General features: G+C 39.1%; 1 protein-coding gene across 5 annotated transcripts; it reads left to right on the forward strand.

The window, feature by feature from the left end:
* Positions 1 to 31: 31 nt before the first annotated feature.
* On the forward strand, positions 32 to 16067 carry LOC124118985 (caldesmon-like). 5 transcript variants are annotated; one of them, XM_048382775.1, is made up of 9 exons: positions 32 to 87; positions 8521 to 8553; positions 8972 to 8985; positions 10593 to 11195; positions 12035 to 12085; positions 12229 to 12432; positions 13096 to 13218; positions 13335 to 13482; positions 14144 to 16067. In XM_048382775.1, the coding sequence occupies exons 2-9, from the start codon at positions 8535 to 8537 to the stop codon at positions 14575 to 14577; spliced, it is 1596 nt and encodes a 531-aa protein (XP_048238732.1). In that variant the 5' UTR covers positions 32 to 87; positions 8521 to 8534; the 3' UTR covers positions 14578 to 16067. The 5 variants fall into 5 exon arrangements, with proteins under 5 accessions (XP_048238732.1, XP_048238734.1, XP_048238733.1 ...); XM_048382777.1 differs by lacking the exon at positions 32 to 87 and adding an exon at positions 3617 to 3639; XM_048382776.1 differs by lacking the exon at positions 32 to 87 and adding an exon at positions 3621 to 3643.
* The last annotated feature ends 6313 nt before the right edge of the window (positions 16068 to 22380 follow it).

Genomic DNA, 22380 nt, shown 5'->3' on the forward strand with positions numbered 1-22380 from the left:
TATACCGCCGCTCCTGGCAACTATCGCAGACAATGTGTGCACACCAAGCTGGTAGGACGTGTTATTCCTCGCAAGCGGCAATACAACGTAAGTTAACATATCACTTGACCTTGGTGTATCTTCCTTCGTTAGAAAATATATCTTTGCAATATCTAATTATGCTCAAGTCTGCATCTGGTTGTTTTATCCATGAATGAAGCTATAGCATAGTATTGAGTAATCATTTTACTTGGAAATACAATCAGCCAGCACATAATATGTTCTGTATAGATGACTATTGTAATGAACAGGCATAAAATCATTGGACTATTTGGTAAAATATAAACGTATTTAATATTGTCATGAGGCAATGACATATGCTTAAACTACTGTAAACATAACTAAGATAAACTGTTTTTGTTGAATTTGGTTTATGTGGATAATAATTAAAAAATACCAGCTAAAAAAAACCTACCATAAGGATTCTTTCTTGAAAGGTATACAACCATTTATAGAGTCAAATTAAAAACTTCACATTTTTTAAAGTAATCCCATATATGATGTACAACGGACAAATGTATCACAGAAGGTAATTTTTAATCATTTATGTCCAAAGAAGGATTTTAATTAACGTTGGTAACCATAATTTGTTCCAAGCACTTACGGTATTCTGTAATAACATCGACAGTTGAAATCATAAGTCCCAAGCACGAGAATCGGATGGCACACATATTCAGTAGCGTGTTTGGCCACCATGTGCGTTGACAACTGCCACACAACGCCTCCGCATTGACCTTGTGATGCTTGTGAACACATGATTTGGAAGACGCTGTTGTTGCTGCAAAATGGTGCCAAGATCTTGCAAATTCTGTGGTTAGTTCTGGAGAGTGCGCAGACTTCTGCCAAGAGCATCCCAGAGGTGTTCGATGGGGTTGTGGTCGGGAGATCTTGACGGCCAGTACATGACGTTGACTTCCGCATTCTGAAGGAAATTCCTTGTCAAAATTGCTGTGTGGGGTCTGGCATTGTCGTGTTGGAAGATCAAACCGGGTCAATGTGCAGCCATAAAAAGCAGAAGTTCTGGTCGCAGTAAGCAGCAGCGTTGAGGTTGCCACGTATGACAAGAAGCCTGGAACGTGCATTGCCACAGAAAGCACCCCACACCATGACACTTCCGCCTCGAAATCTGTCAACTTCCCGTACACAACACTAGGCGTAACGTTCATGACGGCGCCTCCACACCCTCGCCCTACCATCAGCAAATCGAAGACTAAATCAGGATTCATCACTGAAGACGACTTGATTCCAATTCCTCTGAGTCCATCGTAAGTGTCGCTGTGCCCACAATTGACGTTGACGTCTGTGTAATTGAGTCAGAATCGGCCCGCAGTATGGCCGTCGTGCTTGAAGGTAAGCAGTTCTCAGACGGTTTCGAACAGTTTGCGCAGTCTACCACTAAACAGTTCATTTCTGGTTGATGTAGCAGTCAAATATCGGTTATTGAGGTGACGCAAGACAATCTGACGATCCTCTGCATGTGACGTCACACGTGGTCGACGTGGCCGAGGGCGATCAGCGGTGGTACCCGTTTGCTGTAGACGCGTCTGTAAATCATAAACAGTCCGTCGACTACAACCCATCGTCCTTCCGACTTCAGCTGCGGACGTGCCAGTCTGCAACATGTCGATGGCACGTTCACGTTGCACATTTGAAAGGCGTGGCAAGACAAATGGCCGTAAAGACTCTTGTTTCCTTGTATTTTTCTTTTTTGGTTAATGACTGCTAACAAGTATGGCTGAAAACACATGCGGTATTATGGCCACGTGACCAGTTCCACGTGAAAAAACACTTTTGCCACTATAGTGCTGTGCACATGATTTTGATCGATTCACCTGCGAGTGTTATCTGAAGACAATACGTGGCCATTACTGTTTAAATACACAATAGTGAGTGAGTGAGTGAGTTAATATTTAAAGTCACATCAACAATTTTCCAGCCAAGTCAATCAATAAATACAGTTATATATTAATACATATAGACATTAAAATCTGTTGACAAAGGACAGTAAAACCACTAGACTTTCACAGACGTAGATTTAAAACTAGCATAGCATAATGAAATTCATAACAACTCAGAACAGTACACAATAAAAATGGGCTATAGATCACAAATAACCAAAGGTAGGTCACGATACTAGGGACCATGGGGACTTACGGTACATCTGGTTCCTGCATAGTACCCCAGCAGGATTTACACCATCTCTATGGCTACTGGTGATTGTTAGATATTTTAAGCCAATGTATTTAAAAACAACAAATATTCTGCGATTACAATCCAGGAAAATGAAGCATAATTTGAAGGTGGTGGGACTTACGCACCCTCTCACGGGGACAATTATTATCCCCCGCCACGAATTGGAAGGGGGATATAGGAATGGGTGCCGTCCGTCCGTCCGGCCGTCCTTCCGTCCGTCCGTCTGTCACACTTCGTTTCTTGAAAACCGTACCTTATTTCTTCACCAAACTTGGCATATAGATAGATCTATCATGGGATAACATTTATACTAAGTTATCTTATAATAATTAGATCTACATCAAGTGCTTTTATGAGTTATCATGGTGTAATATTTATACATCATTTCATATAATTATAGTTTAGCAAGTAATAATTATCATTAGGTAAAATGCATATATAAAATATCAGTAGTTTCAGTTAAAGCTTTTTTAGATGGTTGCTAGCCTAAGGTAATGGGAGCGCGTCTTCTAGACATGCTATTCAATAAGACAAGAGTTACGTCTACATAGTTTAATTGATTTGAAGCTTTTAGATAAATGCTAGCCTAAGGTATCAAGATCCCTTCTCCCAGACAAAGGATATTTATTTATGTATATCTGTCATCACCTACCGGGGTATATTAGAATAACATTACTTCAATTAAGACTCATTAAGGATTAGCCCCCACACAAGCTCATCTATAGGGCATTAAGGATTAGCCCCCACACAAGCTCATCTATAGTGACACCCTAATCTCTTTCAAAGCATCCAGTAAATATGTCAACAAGATTAGTGCCAGTCCAACAGGATAAACAGGATTTAGTATTCCCCTCTGTCTAGCCATCCATTTAGCTTAGGACACAACCAATCGTGTATCAACCAATCACATTCCATTTTATTGTTTAAATTTTTGTTAAATACATACTGTAGGCAGGTTTTAAGCAGAGAAGGGGTTTGACTCTCTTACCAAGCAGACCTCTCTCCCACAGCCCAGAGTGTGTACCGACTCTCTGTGGCACCCTCAGTTATTATCTAAGTATATTGTAAATTGTTAATTGTTCTTGTAAATAAAATTGTGATTAGTCTCCTGTGACTCTGGCTCTTTGCTGACTAATTCCCCAAGAAAACCAGCACGTCATTTGGAAGGTATTGTTCACTCAATAACAGCACCATGATAATTTGGCGGAGAATCATCCTTTCCGGAACCACGGAGTCCAGGAACTAACTACGACCACCTACAAGAACCCATTGGAGGAGGACATGTCCAACCGTGATCATCTGATGGAATAACAAGCAAGCTGCATCTACCTCTGACCTCAACACTGGATTAAAGACAACCAACTCCTCCAAAGACACCAACAAAGGAAGAAAAAGTCTTCAAATATTGTAGGTACGACATTGTTGATTACTTGTCTTCCTTTAATTTAGTACGGTACATACTAATAGGTGTCATGGCAAATATGGAGTATGGTATGGAAAGTAACTTTGAAAGTGAAATTCCAACAGTGTCTTTAGTTACGCCCCTTGCCAAAAGTGTAATTCAGGCAAAATTTGGCACAAAAACAACAAATTGTTTGGTAGATACAGGGGCATCCATTTCTTGTATTTCGTCTGCTTTTCTTAGCACAGCTTTTGAAAACCTTACTCTTGGAAATTCACCCTTTCCACAGGTTAAAGGTGTTGGCGGCGAATTGCATTAAGTGTTAGGTTCAGTTGTGTTAGATTTTGTCATTGAGGATCAGGAATTTTCTCAAAGATTCCACATTCTGCCTACACTTCCAGAGGCAGTGATACTAGGTGAAAACTTCCTTAATGACAATGATGCAGTCTTAGATTATAGCTGTCATTCCTTGATACTTAACAACAGCACCTCAGACAGGCAATATATCAATTTCATAGCCAATTCAGTACAAGAGATTAGTGGATGAGCAAAAACAATAGATCAGATTTACATCCCCCTCAGAGTGAAATTCATTTCAAGGTTAGACTATCAGAGACCAAAGAGGACTCCCTCATCCTCATTGAACCCATTGCTTCCCTCATTGCTCATTCTGAAGTAGCAGGTGGTAGAACTCTTTCCAAAGTGAAAAGCAAAACTGCTACATTTAGGCTTATGAATCCCTCCCAAGAAGAAAAGGTTCTTGACAAGGGTACAGTTGTAGGCAAATTTAGTTACATTGAACAAGACTCTGTTTATGAAATTGACTCTGACCAACCATTCATCAGTACCGTTCACACCACTGAGAAGAGAGACAATGACACCAGGGATTATGTTAAAATTGCACAAGAATTAGGATTTGATTTGACCAATACACAACTGACTCCAGACCAACGACACAGACTACTTAGATTTTTGGGACAAAATAGAAACATGTTTTCAACGAGTCTTGCAGATTTAGGTAAGACTGACATGCACCAACATATCATTGACACTGGCAACCACCAACCTGTTAAGAGTAGACCATATCGTCAATCTCCTCATCTCCAAAAAGTCACTGAAGAACTTATAGATGATTTTCTGAAGTATGATTTGATCGAGGAATCTACTTCTATGTATTCAGCTCCAATTATCCTGGTCAAAAAACGCGATGGCTCATATAGATTTGTTTGTGACTACAGAAAGTTGAATTCTGTCACTTTACCAATGTCTTGGCCTCTTCCTGTTTTTGATGATGTTATTGATAACATCGCCAATGCACATGCTAAGATCTTCTCAACTTTAGACCTTGCTAATGGCTTCTTCCAAGTGCCATTACATGAAGATTCAAAGCATAAAACTGCTTTCGTCACCCATCAAGGCCTTTATCAATTCAAACGATTGCCCCAAGGTTTGACAAATTCTCCACTTTGTTTTCAACAGCTCATGAGCAAAGTGCTACGAAAATTGCTATTTAAGGTTGCGCTGATCTACATTGATGATTTGATAATTTACAGCAAAAACTTTGAAGAGCATCTCCAACATTTGGAGCAAGTATTTTACTATCTGAAACAGGCAAAATTAACACTAAAGCCATCCAAATGCAATTTTGCAACGGACAACGTTTCTTTTCTGGGTCATGTTTTATCATGTGGAGGTGTTCAAGTTGATGACAAAAAGATTGAAGCAATTAGAACCTTTCCAGTGCCCAAGTCACAAAAGCAGATTCGCTCCTGCTTAGGTCTCACGAACTTCTACAGGAAGTATGTGAAAAATTACGCTCACATAGCGCTTCCACTGAATGCCTTGCTAAAGAAGCATTCGGAGGCAGAACTAGGAAAGAAACCAAAGTTCCTTATGGTCACTTGAGTGTGATCAGGCATTCAACACACTCAAACATGCTATGAGTAATACACCTGTTCTGGCGTATCCAAATTTTGACAAAGAACTTCTTCTTGCAACTGATGCCAGTGATATGAGCATAGGTTTTGTTTTGAGTCAAAAAGATGAGAAAAATAATGAACATCCAATAGCTTTTGGTGGTAGAGCTCTTCATGGCAGCGAAAAGAACTGGAGCATTACAGAAAAGGAAGGCTTAGCCCTAGTTGAAGCAATTCGATCCTTTCGTCCATACCTTGCAAATTCATAATTCACAATCTACACTGATCATATAGCATTGAAGTGGCTGAAATCCATCAAAAGATGCCACAGGTGGGTTAGGACGATGGTCTTTGGAACTTTCTACCTACACTTTTGACATTGTTCACCGTAGTGGCAAAGCCAATGGGAATGCCGATGCTCTCTCCCGTAGGGAATATGAGGAAAATATTAACTATAATGATCAGACAGAAGAAGATGCTGAGAAAACAGCCTTCTCAGTAACTTCAACTCAGCAAAGCAAATCAACTAGCAGTACCACACTCTTGCCAAACACCCATTCATCCACACAAGTCACACAGACAACTCAGTCTGAGGATAATTGCACACCTATTGTCAATCACTTAGAATCAGACACACAGACAACACATTGGTCAGTCACCTTTGAATATGAAGAGGATTATCAGTCAGTACCAGTTAATGTTGTCGCAGCATTACATGCTACAAATGCTGATGTTACCCAAGACACATTGGTTGAAAAAGTATAAAAGAACATCCAAATTTACGTCACCTACAAAGGATTTGTCCAGATTTCATCCAAATCTTTGACTACAAAGAGGATGAAGTCCTTCCACAAAATGAAAAGGATCGTCAAAAGATTCTTATTGAAGCCAATACTTTTGAAATTGATGAAGGCATCCTATACCGATTCGTTCCACAAAGACAGAAAGGCCACGCAGACAAGTTTATTAAACAGCTGGCAGTCCCAAGATTCCTCAGACTGCAAGTCCTGCAATCCTATCATGACTCAGAGTTTGGCGGTTGCCACCATGGGAAAGAAAGGATGCACAACACCATGAGACCTAAGTACTACTGGCCCAAAATGTACAGCGATATTGCTATTTATGTCCAGACATGTGAGGTATGTCAACAGACCAAGAGGCACTACCATGGCAAGAAGGCACCACTTCGTCCACTACCTGTAGAAGAGGTCTTCACCCGATGGCACGTTGCCATTCTCGGTCCCCTGCCAACAACACCAGATAAGTACAAGCACATTTTGGTCATCACAGATGCATCATCTAGATGGTGTGAAGCCTTTCCACTTCGGACCCAAGAAGCAAAAGAAGTAGCAGATGTTTTCGTCAGAGAAATATTTTGTCGGTATGGCGCACCAAGGACCTTAATTTCAGACAGAGGTCAGAATTTCATGTCCAAACTTATCAAAGCAATTTGTGAACTTTTGGCAATTAAATTTACCCATACCAGCCCATACCATCCTCAAACAAACAGCTGTGTAGAAAGGCTCAACTCTTACATCAATCAATCACTAAGAGCCTATTGTAACAAGTCTCAAAATGATTGGCCCCGTTTTATTCCTGGCATCATGATGGCCTATCGGATGGCTCCAAATTCATCAACTCAAAAATCCCCATGTGTTATGCTTTTCGGCCGAGAAATGAGAGCTCCACTAGATGTAGCATTAATTCCAAAAGAAAATTTAGGCCACAATAACAAAAGTTATCTTTCCAATTTGCTTGAGGAGCTTGAAATCACTAGAACAATCGCAGCTGAAAACACTGCTCGGGCTAAGGAGGTGTATTCAGAACAATATAATAGAAAGGCTAAAGAACCAGAATTCGCCCCAGGTCAAAGAGTTTGGCTTTACTGTCAAAAAGTTGAAAAAGGCCTTTCCAACAAATTAACCAAAAAGTGGTATGGTAGCTATTATATCATCCACACAGGTCCAAATTATACCTACAAACTACGCCGAAGTTCTGACGACAAAATACACAAACCACTGGTCCACGCCAACCGTCTGAAGCCATATTTTGATCCTGCTGATCGTCCACAGTATCCTCCAGAACCATACCTCAATGACCCCAATGACATAGATTCAGGAGTCATGGATGACAACGAGGAACCAGTCAATGATACTCAGCTTGACAGCAACAATTCTCCATCAACAAGTTCAACTTACCAGGCTACTGATCAATCACCTCCACAACAGAAAGGTAAGAAGGTCAATTCCAAAACAAAGGCAGGTACTTCCAGCAACAAGTGTCCGAAGCAAAAGACCCCAACAAAGAAGAAAAACCCTGCTCCAAGTACAACAGAAAAACCTGCCAGTCCCCAGTACAACAATGACGAAGGAAAATCATGCCACACCAGGTCCTAGTGCTCCAACCAAGGAAAATGAAAAGGTAAACAAAGGGAAAAGAGGAGTGAATAGTAAGCATCACCAGCCCAAATCCAGAAAACAACCCGACGACAGCCAGGTACAACCTCCAAGTCCAACATCAGGTAATCAAACCAAGGATATCCCTCAGGTTTTTAATCCAGAGGACATCCACTATACAAGTACTATATATGCCAGGTGACTGTTATGGCATTTTTGCAGATTGTCAATAAAGCATGAAGAAATTATTTGGCCTCGGTTGGTATACATTTATCTTGATGTCAACTGATATCATAGGGGAGAACAAGAAGCACAATCTGTATTGCCATGATGTCTACACAACACGTGACTATCACCAGGCTAAGTCTCATCCTATGCACATTTAATTGAAAAGTGAAACATTTTAAAGTCAGCCTATGCGTTTCCTTTTTCTTGAGGAGTGTATTTGCTAGGGAGAGAAAAAACATCTTCAACCACAATATGTCGCCAAATGCTAGTATTAGAAACAGAATGCCTAAATGAAAATGATATATTTTACACTATAGTAGGTGACTGGTTTGACATTTTTTTTCAGCTCATCAATAAATCATGAGCTGGTTGGGCTATGGTAAGTATACATATATCTTGATGTCAACTAAAATCATCGGGAGAACAACAGGGAATACATGATTCATCCCTTGCGGCTTTTATATAGTTCCTGCTTTATCATCTATACTATGTGATACAGTTGAGTCATTCCTACTTTGCTGTTCAAAATAGCAGTATAACCCTAGATGTTCTCATGATCCAAATGTGCGTTATGTGAAGTTATGCTAAACAAACATAATGCAATATTGTTAAACTGTTGAATACTAATCTCTCACGGTAACAATGGAAATTCAACACTGACTTCATAATGTAGAAATATCTAGCTCTACCATTTTTAGTTCCACTGACATTTGTGAAAACATAAGCTAGGCCAGGCCTACCACTGGCACAATGTCAATAATCAACGAAACTGCAAGTAACATATGTTTCCCTTTCAGCTGATGCTGCTGATGTGAGTAATGTTAAAGATTTCTTCCAATGGCAATTTCCATAGAGATAGAGTCACTACAGAAATCCTGTCAATTGATTTGAAACCAAAAGTGAGTGAGTGAGTGAGCTGTGTTTATCGCTGCTTTTAACAGTATTCCAGTTATATCACAGCGTGTCAGCTTAATGTAGGAGGAAAGCCCAAAGTGATGCAGGTTTCAGACGTTTACCACTTAGGGGAAACCCACGAGCACGGGTATGGTGCTGACAAACCTAGAAACATAATCGGGGCGAACTGGGATTCGAACCCACTATCATAGGTTTCTGGCGTACCCAAGGGACGCAACTCTGCACAGCGAATCGCGGCGCCTTAAACGACTGTGTCTGTGTGCCTGTGTGACTGATGTCCAAGAGTTGAAGTTTTGAAAGAGATCTAATATCTATTCATGACTGGAAATCTTAATTTAATAGATTGGCATATTGTGCATACTTCCATACACAGATTGCATGATACACTTATCAAAAAGGCAAGTGAGAAGATATTCGTGTGGGCAAGATCTAAACTAATTTGATTCCCAGCATTAATGAGTCTAATTGTTAGTTGTAGTCATTTACAGAAACATCACATTGGGGGTTTATCCTTGGAATAAAAAAAATCCAACATGATTTGCAGCAACAGTGTCTCCCCTAGATATATATAAACATTGTGCCAATGACATTCTAGGCATGTGTTCAAGTACCTGAGGGTTTAGATGCTTTAATGTCACAAAAGATCAAACACAGATAAGATGAGAAAAATCTAAAAACTTATTTTTGCTTGTAGATGAATTAATTCATAGTGACTATCCAATGAATCAAAAACAATTTCAATAACACATCCTATTTAAGCTAAAAATTGTTAAAACTCCTTGGACCACTTGCACAAAGAGATCTTAGCGCTAAGATGATCGTAACTCCCATACTTTAACATAGGCTAACGATAGTCATGACGCTAAGATCTCTTTGTGCAAGAAGGCCCAGTTTTTTTTTAATTATTAACCTGAAATATTATTTTCATTGTATGTTTCTGAAGAACCTTACTGTTCTATCTCTATTATCATAAGAGGTACCTTTTTTCTTCAAGTGAAACAATTAACATTTCATTTGTGATGTATTTTTTTTATCTTTGGCACGCTCATAAAGAATTGCAAGGGCTCGGAAATATATTAAAAATAGAAAAATCGATTTACACCCGAAGTGGACTTTCAACATATTTATTATGTACAAAAGTAAACAGGTAGTATCAAAATACTTTCAACTTAATAACATTGTAGCTAAAAATGTTTACTGTCAAAATGACACTTCATGTGATATAAGAACAAATATCTGTCACAGTAAAGTAAAGTTGATAATGATTCAAATATTTGAAGAAATTGGAATTTAGCAAAATTGCAAATTGAACAATACACTGTCTCATACATAGTTCGAACTAGAGTTAGATACAGGTCCAGAACAGAGCTTGAGCGTGCTTCATGACAAGGATCATTGCTCATGCAACCAGTCACGTACCTGTATTGCCAAGACAAGTTTATTTATATGTCATAATGATATATCAAGCCAACTGTGGAGTTGAACAAAAATCCATTACAACAGTTAGCACGAGCAGAAGAAGCGGCAAGAAACGAGGCCAGGCGAGCGAAGGAGGAACAGGACCGTGCAGACAGGGAAAGGAGAAATGCTGAGGAAGCAAGGAAACAAGCATCTGATAGTGAATCAAGAGCTAAAGTTGCTGAAGAACAAGCACAAAAGGAAAGCCATACAGCGCAAGAGGAGAAAGAACTTGCAGACAAAGAAAGGAAGGCTGCTGCTAAAGCAAAGGAAGAAGCAGCTACAAGCGCAAGACGAGCTAAAGTTGCTGAAGAACAAGCACAAAAGGAAAGCCATAGAGCGAAAGAGGAGAAAGAACTTGCAGACAAAGAAAGGAAGGCTGCTGCTAAAGCAAAGGAAGAAGCAGCTACAAACGCAAGAAGAGCTGAACAAGCTGAAGAACAAGCACAAAAGGAAAACCAAAGAGCAAAGGAGGTGCAGACAATTGCGGACAAAGAGAGAGAGAGAGCAGAAGAGGCAAGAGTGCATGCAGAAAAAGAAGCCCGAATATCAGAGGAGATGAGACAAAAGAAGGAGTCTGCTGAGCAAGAAAAGCAACGTCTTCTGGATGAGAAAAATGAAAAGCAGAGGAGAGATGAAAATTTAATGGTAAGTGTGATATCATACCTACTTGCTTCTAAAAATACCTAAACGACTAGTCAACAAGCATACTGAAAAAAGAGCAGCCTTTAAAAAGATTTGGTTGGTATTTGAGATAAATACAGCTAAAAAAACACTTGAAGATGTCACTTTACCTGTACACATCTCAGAATTACTTCATGTTGCTGTAACCACTAGGGTCCCCACTACCCCCGACCGGTTGTTATTCAAGGTAACTTTACTCCACAGTGGTATCGGGGGAACGTTTTGTGACCAATCTGTTACTATTTATCAAACTACAGCCATGCACTATAGTCTTCCAGCATGGTGACACTAGACCCCATTACTGCAAGGCAGACACTGGACTTCCTCAGTAACATGGACGTTAACGTTTTGCCATGGCCTGTATGTTCACCTGCCAAGAACCCCATCGACAATTTGTGTGATCATCTTGACAGGCAAGTTAGATGGCGACCAATACGACCAGTAAACCAGCAGGACTTGGAGGACGTCATCAGGCATTCGGAGCGGAGACGTGTTGTAGCCTGAAATGATGAATGAGGCGGACAAATGAGTGATTTTTGACTTTACAGTGACTCACAACTCTCTAGTTACACATGCGCCTGATTTAAGTTGACCCCCTGTTGTGCCGTTCATATTCATAAATGTCTTCTTTAATGGAGTGATACAAAAATATATTTTTTGTTGTTAATGCTGGTGGCTTTTGAAGGTAGAGCTATTCGGGAGACAAAGGAATGAAAGATATGATTAATATCTACTGACTTTTTGGTAGAAAACTGGCCTTGGTTTCGATCATTTCACAACACATCTTGGTTCTACATTTTCAGCAATTTGCATGGGGTCCAAAGAAGACAGAACGAGGAAGGTGGACTTCACAGGTATCAACAGATATATCTGATTGTTAGAAACATGATAAATAAAATATATAATAATCTAACTCTTGCACATAATTGAACTCTCCTTGTAACTAATATATATTCAACATTTACGTCCTATTTTCCTTTCATCAAACACTCTGCAGGAGGTTGAACATCTTCGCAACCAATTTCTTGAACACATGTATGACAAGGAAGGGAAGCTGATTCGTGGAAAGATCCTGATATTTGGCCCTAGCGGTGCCGGAAAGTCCTCCTTCTGCAATGGCCTTAGATCAGCACTGAAGGATTCTGCCGCACCTGCCAACTACTATGCCGTTGGTAATCTTCACGAGTCACTTACTAGCAACGTAAGTATTTAACAGGGAACAAATCTGGATAAAGCTGAAACTTCATTTCACAAAAACCTGTTGTTAATTTCTCAGAAACATATGCATACTAGGAACCTCCTCTGTCGTCATCTATTGTTTTTCGGGTGACTTATTTTCACACACCGGTCTCTGAGGTTCTTAAAGTAAGGATCCCCAATGTTCTTGATATATATTTTAGTCTCTGAGGTCATACTTACCTACACATTCGCTGTAGATCTGGAAGCTGCTGAATTAGTTCACTAGAAACATTGCATCACTGGAAAGTCATTACCCCAATCTTTAAAATAATAACCTATAATACATCCATAAACGTTTTCTTCAAATATTTCCTGATCCTTGAACTGGAACTCATGCACCACCTTGCACTTCGTTAATATGTCTTAGCCTACTACTAATTCATACATGTCAGTGCCAAATCGTATTCTTTGTAATAAAAATGCTTCTGTTTCGTCGGTTTACCACACAGACTTAATAAAACCAATCTTTGTGTTTTACATTTCTTAAAGATATTGTTGCACGTTCATTTTTATCAGGAGAAATTTGTGTTGCATGTACATAATTGACTAGGTGCCAGTGCCATTCACTGACATCCCAGTCATCACCTCATGTTTCATCTTTCACCCAAACCAGTTTATTTTACAGTTCCAGCCTACACAATATGGGGACCACTGGATTATTGACATGCCAGGAATATTTGAATCCAGTGATTTCAAAACGGAAAATATTAAAGCTATTGCATCCGGCAAGGTTCGCTTTGATGCCCAGGTAAGCACTACACAGTACTTTCATCTTAAAGTTTTAGATATGGACAAAATAGAAATTGAAATATACATTTTTAAATTCAACATTCATGACCTACTGATACATGTTTTTGTTTCAAGATTACAAAACGTCTTGATGTGACAGGCAACCTGCAAGAGGCACGAAGGGACGTATCATGTGTTGTGCTGGTTCTCCATCATGGCATCACTTTGGGTGATGAATTGAAACGTCAGATAGAAGCTGTCATACGATTGGGGGGAGATGGCGGTAAGTTAAAAAAATGGCACGCCCCTCAAGTCCTGAAACAAGTAAAACTGCAATGCATATTTTTTTGACATTTTGAAACTGTGTGACTTAATTGAACTTAACCGAACTTTCAAGGTATTTTTCTTAGTGAATTTGACGGCTGATTCTCCTCCTGCTGCAATATTGCCAAACCGCAGGATTTGAATACTTCAAAAATACAACTGAAGAAAGCTTATGGCATATGAATAGGTCATTTAGAGTCTCAAAGCGCCCATGTATCAGCATCTTGAGTTGATGGAATAATTCCGACCATATTCCTTTATTTCCACTTCAGGTTATTTAATGATATCAGATGATAGATAACAATCTCCAACTGTATGCACAGTCTTTTTTGGTAAAAAGTAGAAGTATGTAACACCTGATATATGTAAAAGTTAAAAAAAATATGAATATGAAGGACACTATTCAGGATAATCACTTCTGAAATGACTTGTTTCTTTCATAAAACAGTATCCATGTATAGAAATGAGGCTATATATCAGGTCAAGGTCACTCCTTTCGAAATGTGTATCCATATACGATAAGTGGGATTTGCTTTGGGATGTGTGTTTTACGATCACTATACTATAGTGACTTAAGTTGTGTTATTTCACCTGTACTGATTTAATGTATATTGTTTCAGCCCTGTCCTACCACCTGGTGCTGACTCACCTGGACGAATGTGACCCGCAGTTCAAGGACCCAGATAATCTCCCCAACCTGTACAATTCACCTCGAGTACAGGAAGCTGTGAAGATGATGTCAGAACAAACTGGCATTCCACCATACGCCATCAGTTATGTAAAGAATTATGTCACGGAAACAAAAACACACACCAACGCGAAGCTGCTTCACCTGGAAGCTCTTGACAGAATCCTCACCTCTGCAGCTGACCAAGTGGAGAAGATGATTGATTTAAAACTTAAGAAGAACATGTATGAGGATGCCCCTGATACTGAGGAGACACAAGCTGTATCCGAAGAGAAAAAGCTTACATCAACCGACTGGACCATCCCAATGTCAATATTTGCTGTTGTAATGCTTTTCGTGGCTGTGGTATATATGTTTATCCAGTGAATGTAAAACCTTTCTCTGAGTATGTAGGCAAAATGTCCTCAATAATTTGTAGGTAATGTCATTCACCTTCACTCAAAACTAATAACCAATGTGTATTATTAATTTACAAATATATGAATTATTTTAAAAGAACATATTTATATTTGTAATCATGGGAAACATATGTGAAAGAAAAACACGATGGGTGCTCAGCTTATTCAGCTAACGAATGAAAACTTGAAATATGATGCCGAGCCGATACACAGGCTGTATCTGAAAGAAAAAGCTTGCGTCAATCGACTGGACCATCCCAATGTTAATATCTGCTGTTGGGATACTTTTGTTGGCTGTGGTATATATGTATGCCCAGCAAATGTAAAACTATGCTCTGCTATGCATATGAAAGCCATATGTTTTGACATTAGTGAGTGAGTGAGTTAAACTTGAAAGTCACATCGTTACTTCACAGCCAGTACACAGATTGAAGTGATGATATTAGTATTTGTTTGCTGTGATTCTCAGTATATTCATTAGAGCATGTTTTTGAGCAAGAGAAATAAATACAACCCACAGAGTGAAATCCAAAAATAGGGACACTACTGAGCTGTGACTTGCCTTTGCATGTGTGTCTGACCGGTGTCACTGGTGGGGTACGCTCACCTTTTCACGAACACCTGGTATCATCACTTTTCCATAGTGATTCGTAAACACATGCTCATGATATAGTCGGACCCTTTTTCTATACACTTGGTTTTTAGCAGATCTCTTATGAATATGGAAAGAGCTTGTATTATAAGTTTTGGAATGGCATTTGTCTGAGGCATCATATGAATAACATTACTATGGATTGCAGGTATTTGGAGACTGTGATTCTTAACATTTTCATCAGGTCATGTTTTTTACCAAATAAATTCAACAAAGATTGTGTATTCCAAATATTAGAGACACTACTTGCCTGCTGCTTGCTTTGTTGTTTTACGCCGCACTCTAGCTATATGACGGCGGTCTGTAAATAATCAGGTCTAGAACTAACAATGCAGTGATTGACATCATGAACATCGATCCACGCAATTGGGATACGATGACATGCATCAAGTCAGCGAGCCTGACCACTCGTTTGTCGCCTCTTGCGACAAGCACAGTCACATTTTTCGGCAAGCATGGGTTGCTGAAGATCTATTCAACCCCGAATCATCAGGGTCTAGGGACACAACTGTTCTGTGACTTGCCTTTGCATGTGTTTCTGACTGGAACACCTGGTTTCATAGTGAGTTCGTACACATATGCTAATGATATCGTCGGACTCGTACAATCGACTTTAATTTTAGCAAATATTTGTTATGACTATGGGAAGTGTTTTTATTGTAATATTTAGAATTGCATCGGTCTGAGGCATCATTTGAATAAAATGAGGGCAGAAACATACATTTTGTATGGTATTTGAGCAGTAAGTTTCCTATGGAACAATGGAATACATAATTTACCATAAAGTTGTCAATAAAACATGAACATTTATCTGTACTCTTGTGATGGGGTTATATGTTGTGGCGGGAAGCTATGGATAAACTAGTCTTTTATTACTTTTCATAAGTGACGCACGTTGTAGACAAATTTGCAGGGCTTATTTCATCTGTAAATTCAGTCTTACAGGTTTTAGTCAACACTTGATTCATTGTGATATATATATATATATATATATATATGTTTAGTGTCAAGTGTTAAACATGTTTCTATTCAGTAGCTGGAATATCGCATAACACAAAACTCACCTGGCTTCTTTACTGATCCTTAAATTTGTCCAGACACAATAGGTAGAAATGACTTTATAAAAAAACACACCTTTCCTAAGGAATGCCTATCAAACAATATGCAAAAAAATCTGTTACCATAAAATTCTTCTTGAATTGTTCATACCGAGAGAGTGAGTGAGTAATATATTTAAAGTCACATCGGCCATATTTCATCCATATCATGACATGAATAAGTTAACTCTCAACGAAGGACAGTACAACAACCAGTACAGTGGCACTAGCCACTGAACCACCATCCTTGGATCCATCAGTAAATATAGATCGATATGTACTGTAGGTATGCCGTAACTGATTATATTCCTGCTGATACATTAAAGGATTAGTTTTTGATTTCTTTAGTTTGTTAATTCAACATCTACCTGTGGTTTAACCAGTTGCCTGGGGGGAGACGACAGTAATTTGGTTGGAGATATGTTAGTAAGTTTAATGTTTGCAGCAGAAACGTCTTGCTTTATCCGTATGCCATGAGGCGGGAATTGCTTCTTAAGTTAGAGATCCTCATACAGCGGATTAAATACGTTGTGATAAGATAGAAGATAAATACTATGTGTGTGTCTATTTCCGGGATTTTATCGAGTATTCGCATCTTGGAAATTTATCTCGAGACCCGAAAGCGTTAGCTTTCCCAACCATTCTTAAAACTCTTAACCCCACTGATGATCCACCTTAATCGAGGTGAACTTTACCAACGCAAATTGGTCATTATATGAGATACTATGTATTGACATCATAAAACATGTTCTTTTTAGGAATATTCCAGATCCAAAAGAGCTGTTTTCGGACTTACTCAATGACATTGCTGACCAAACAATTCCAAAGTGCTCTGCGAATCCACATATTCGTAAACAACTGAATGCAAACAGAAAGTGTAGGAAGAAAGCAGAAACATATTTGCGCAGACATCCTACAGTCCATAATTTAGATTAGGCTAAAATCCCAAATGCCAAGGTTCGATGCGCTTTTAAACAAAATGAGCGACCATCATGGAGGAACTATGTTTCCAAAATAAATTCCTGTACACCTATCTCCAAGGTGTGGAACATGGTTCAGAAAATGAAAGGCCAAGGTTTCAAATCTTCTATTCACCATCTAAAGGACGGTGTAAAATTATTAACTGATAAAATAGACATCACCAATAAACTTAGTGAAACACTTGCAAAACACTCTTCATCATCTAACCATGTTCCTGAATTTCAAAAATATGAAAAACAACAGGAAAAATATAAAATTAATTTTAAGTCTGACAATGGTGAAGACGAAATTGAAGTCTTTTCTGTACATGAACTAAAAACTGCCCTTGGGCAAGCTCATGATACAGCGACAGGAACTGATAATATCCACTACCAGCTATTGAAGCATTTGTCTGAACCATGTCACATTCTACTTTTAGACATATTTGATCAAATATGGACATTGGGTGCTTTTCCACTAGTACTAGAAGTACTATTAATCAATTAGTACGTTCAGAATCCTTTGTTAAAAAATGCTGTTGTAAATAAACAACATGTGGTATGAATATTCTTTGATCTCGAGAAGCATATGATACAACCTGGAAGCTGGCATTTACAGGATTTACATGAATTTGGTTTGAGAGGACGTTTGCCTGATTTTATTTCACAGTTTTAAACCTATAAGCAATTTCAAGTCCGAGTGTGTACAACCCTATCTGACTATTACAATCAGGATCAGGGTGTCCACAAGACAGTATTTTGTCTGTCACACTATTCAGTATGAACATCAATAGTCTTTCAAAAGTGTTTAGCATTTCAGTAGATGGCTTGCTGTTTGTAGATGATTTTAATATTTCTTGTCGTGGTAAAAACATGCATGCTATTGAGAGACAACTACAGTTGTGTCTGAATAAGATACATAAATGGTCGCTTGCCAATGGGTTTACACCAAATGAAGAGGGGATCAGAAAATCTTCCATCTGTACCGATCACTTATTAGCTCAAAACTGGATTATGGTTCCATCATATATGGTGGAGCCTGTAAAAGTAATTTACAGAAATTGGATTCCATACATCATCATCGGGGATTGAGGCTCTTGCAGCTTTCCGGACATCTCCCGTTCATAGTTTATACGTGGAGGCCGATGAACCTTCGCCGTCTTAAACTTGCATTACAATATATTACTGAATTATACTCAAATCCATCAAATCCAATATATAATTGTGTTTTTCATCCCACTGATGAAGAAATATTTCTGTCTAAATCTACACTTGCCCCACCTCTTGGGATCAGAATTAAGCCACATATGATATCAGCTAACATAGATCTGGAAATTATTGCGCCAAATAGGCTGCTGTCTTCACCTCCTTGGCAACTTGTCAAACCAGTGGTAGACCTAACACTTGCCAATTTTAGAAAATCCAAAACATCCAATTAAGATCAAAGTATAATTCTCACCACTCTATTTTCACTGATGGGTCCAAGGGTGGTGCAAAACTGATAGTGCCACTGTCGTTGGATCAACAATTATCTCTTCTAGAATACCAGATAATAGCTCCATATTCACTTCTGAAGCAAAAGTTATACACACAGCATTGAGACATATTCAGGAACAAAGACAGTGCAAGCAATTTATCATATTCTCCAATTCAATGTCATGCCTACAAACACTACACAATGTAATCGCTACTTATCTTCTGATTCTTGACATTTTGGAAGTATATAATAATCTTGCAAATGGCCAATACGACATCGTCTTTTGTTTGTCATGTTGGTATCATTGGCAATGCAATGGGTGATGATGATGCAAAAGTAGCTCTCAACAAATTTGTGACACCACTTCTTCTTCCCTACAGTCACTATAAGCCTGTTATCAGTTCTTACATCAGATATCTAATTCAGAAGAAGTGGGACACCCAAGTGGGTGTAAATAAATTACATGCAATAAAACCAAATATCGGTTAAACCTATTTGGGTTGTCAGTCCAGATTTGATGAGATCATTGCGACGATGTCGTATTGGCCATTCAAGATATACTAATGAATATATATGAAAGGTGAGGATCCTCCATTCTGTATCCCTTGTGATGAAAGAATCACAGTCAAGCATGTACTGCTTGACTGTATTGATTTTTCTATCACAAAGGATAATCATTTCAGTGCAACATCAATAACGGATCTTTTTAATCAAGTACATGCTCCTTTAATCATCGTTTTTTTAAAGGAAATATAATTAATTATTAAATTTTGATGTACACAAGATATATATTTTATAAATTGGTAGTATATGACTATTAACTGAGATTGTGGCTATATCCTCGAAGGCGGTTTTTTCGTAGAATATTTGTTTGTTTTAAATCGCCGGCTAAACCCTGTCAATGGTCGCCAGTGACTAAAGAGAAGGTGTAGATCCTGCTGGGGTCCATGGTCCTCAGTATGGTAACCTCACTTTGCTGGTGATATATAACCAATATTTATCTATTGTAATGTTATGAATTGTCATATTGTATGGTTATGTACTAGTTTTACACATATATCTGTGATAGTTGTTTTACTGTCCTTCGTCAACAGAATTTTAGACAGTTTACATATATATACTGAACCAAATTAAAAACCTCACAATCTTAAACTTTTAAAACATTTTGACCAGTTATCATTGTGGGCCCTTATTGTGTACTTAAACAGTAATGGCCACGTATTGTCTTCAGATAACACCCGTTTTTGTGCCGGTGAATTGATCAAAATCATGTGCACAGCACTATAGTAGCAAAAATGTGTTTTCACGTGCAACTAGTCACCTGGCCATAAAACCGCACGTGTTTTCAGCCATACTGGTTAGCAGTCATTAACAAAAAGAGAAAAACGCAAGAAAACAAAAGTCTTTACGGCCATTTGTTATGCCACGCCTTTCAAATGTGTAACGTGAAAGTGCCATCAGCATGTTGCAGACGGGAAGGTCCATAGCTGAAGTCGCAAGGACAATGGGTTGTAGTCAACGAACTGTTTATGATTTACAGACGCGTCTACAGCCAAGTCGACCACGTGTGACGTCACATGCAGAGGATCGTCAGATTGTCTTACATCACCTCCGTAACCGATTTTTGACATCAACCAGAAATGAACTGTTCAGGGGTAAACTGAGTGCGCAAACTGTTAAAAACCGTCTGACAACTGCTCACCTTCAAGCACGACGGCCATACTGCAGGCCGATTCTGACAAAATTACACAGACGTCAACGTCAATTGTGGGCACAGCGACACTTACGATGGACTCAATTGGAATCAAGCAATCTTCATTGATGAATCCCGATTTAATCTTCGATTTGCTGATGGTAGGGCGAGGATGTTGAGGCGCCGTCATGAACGTTATGCCCAGTGTTGTGTACAGGAAGTTGACAGATTTCGAGGCGGTAGTGTCATGGTGTGGGGTGCTTTCTGTGGCAATGCACGTTCCAGTCTTCTTGTCATCCATGGCAACCTCAACGCTGCTACTTACCGCGACCAGGTACTGGCACCAGAACTTGGACCCGGTTTGATCTTCCAACATGACAATGCCAGACCCCACACAGCAATTTTGACAACGAATGGACTGGCCGTCAAGGTCCCCCGACCTCAATCCCATCGAACACGTCTGTGATGCTTGGCAGAAATCTGCCCACTCTCCAGAACCAACCACAAAATTTGTAAGATCTTGGCCATTGCACCATTTTAGCAGCAATAATGGCGCGTCTTCCCAGTCGTGTGTTCACAAGCATCACAAGGTCCATGAAGGCGTTGTTTGGCAGTTGTCAACGCACATGGTGGCCATACACGCTATTGAACTTGTGTGCCCTATTATGCCACAAGTACTGTAAAAAGGGAGGCGATATTTTGAAATTACAGATGGTTACAGACACACAAAGATGTACTGAATGATAGTAATACAGTAAACTACAGAGTAGAGTTGCCTTTGTCCTCTTGTCTCTTTACATCACCACACGTTGAGTTGCCTTTATCATCTTGTGTGCATTGCTTGTTTGACTTTTCCACATATGACTGAAAGGTATGCAAATTACGGTTATAACGAACTCGGAGTGACCCCTAATTTTAGTTCGTAATAACCTTGGTTCGTTATAAGCATATGTACAACATTAATACAACAAATGGTGGTGACTAAAAATAAGTTTGTTATATCGGTCAGTTCGTTATAAGCGTGTTCGTTATAAACGTAGTTTACTGTATTTTGAGAAGAACAAGAAATGGCTTGGTGTTACAAGACGATCAACAGAGCCGTTTGTTAGTGTAGTGTAGGGGTGCAAACAATAACAGTAGGCGAGAGGGCTGTGTGTAAGAAAATGAACGCTTGAGATGAATGAAGGGTCTTGCCCCAACAATTTGTGAATCATTCGCTTATACTTCAAGACATAGTCCAAATCACTCTACCAGTGACAAGGGTGGGTCTTGCTCACTCCTCTTCCAGTGTATGGCCCAGTTCAGATATATCACTACACTGAAGCTCGACGTGTGAATAAAGCCCCAAATGGTACAGGTCTTAATGTTTATCACTCATGTGTTACAAACAACCATCGGTATGGTCCATGGTCATAGTATTCTCCGAGACGTAATGCTACACAGCAAACTCCAACACCCCAGATAACTGATGAACATGGTAAACAACAGATAAACATGCAGATAAACATTTAGCAAAAGGTGATCAGTTCTAGGCGTAAAGAAGATCATAATAGTTTGAGTGCAATTTGCACACCTTTCTTATGTTTGAATAGGAGACTATCAATGAAAACAACATTCCTGAAACCCTAACAACTACACCAGACACCGATCTTTTATGATCGAAGTGAAAATCCATGTCCCCTTTGTTATGGACGAGTGAATATTCATTAAATTCATGTCGACAATGACTTTATTTAACCAATGCTGAATGTAAAGTGTAACGTGTATCTATAACGTATTTCACGGGTCTGCTTGTGGCATATTATATTGTGTCTATAGACAGAGGGACACTCAAGTTGGTGGATTCAACCAGGTGTTCTCATGTCCTCGTAGTGCAAATGTCAACTTTTGTTT

Source organism: Haliotis rufescens, unplaced genomic scaffold, assembly GCF_023055435.1.
Source record: "Haliotis rufescens isolate VD_foot unplaced genomic scaffold, xgHalRufe1.0.p SCAF_41, whole genome shotgun sequence".
Taxonomy (NCBI): Eukaryota; Metazoa; Mollusca; class Gastropoda; order Lepetellida; family Haliotidae; genus Haliotis; species Haliotis rufescens.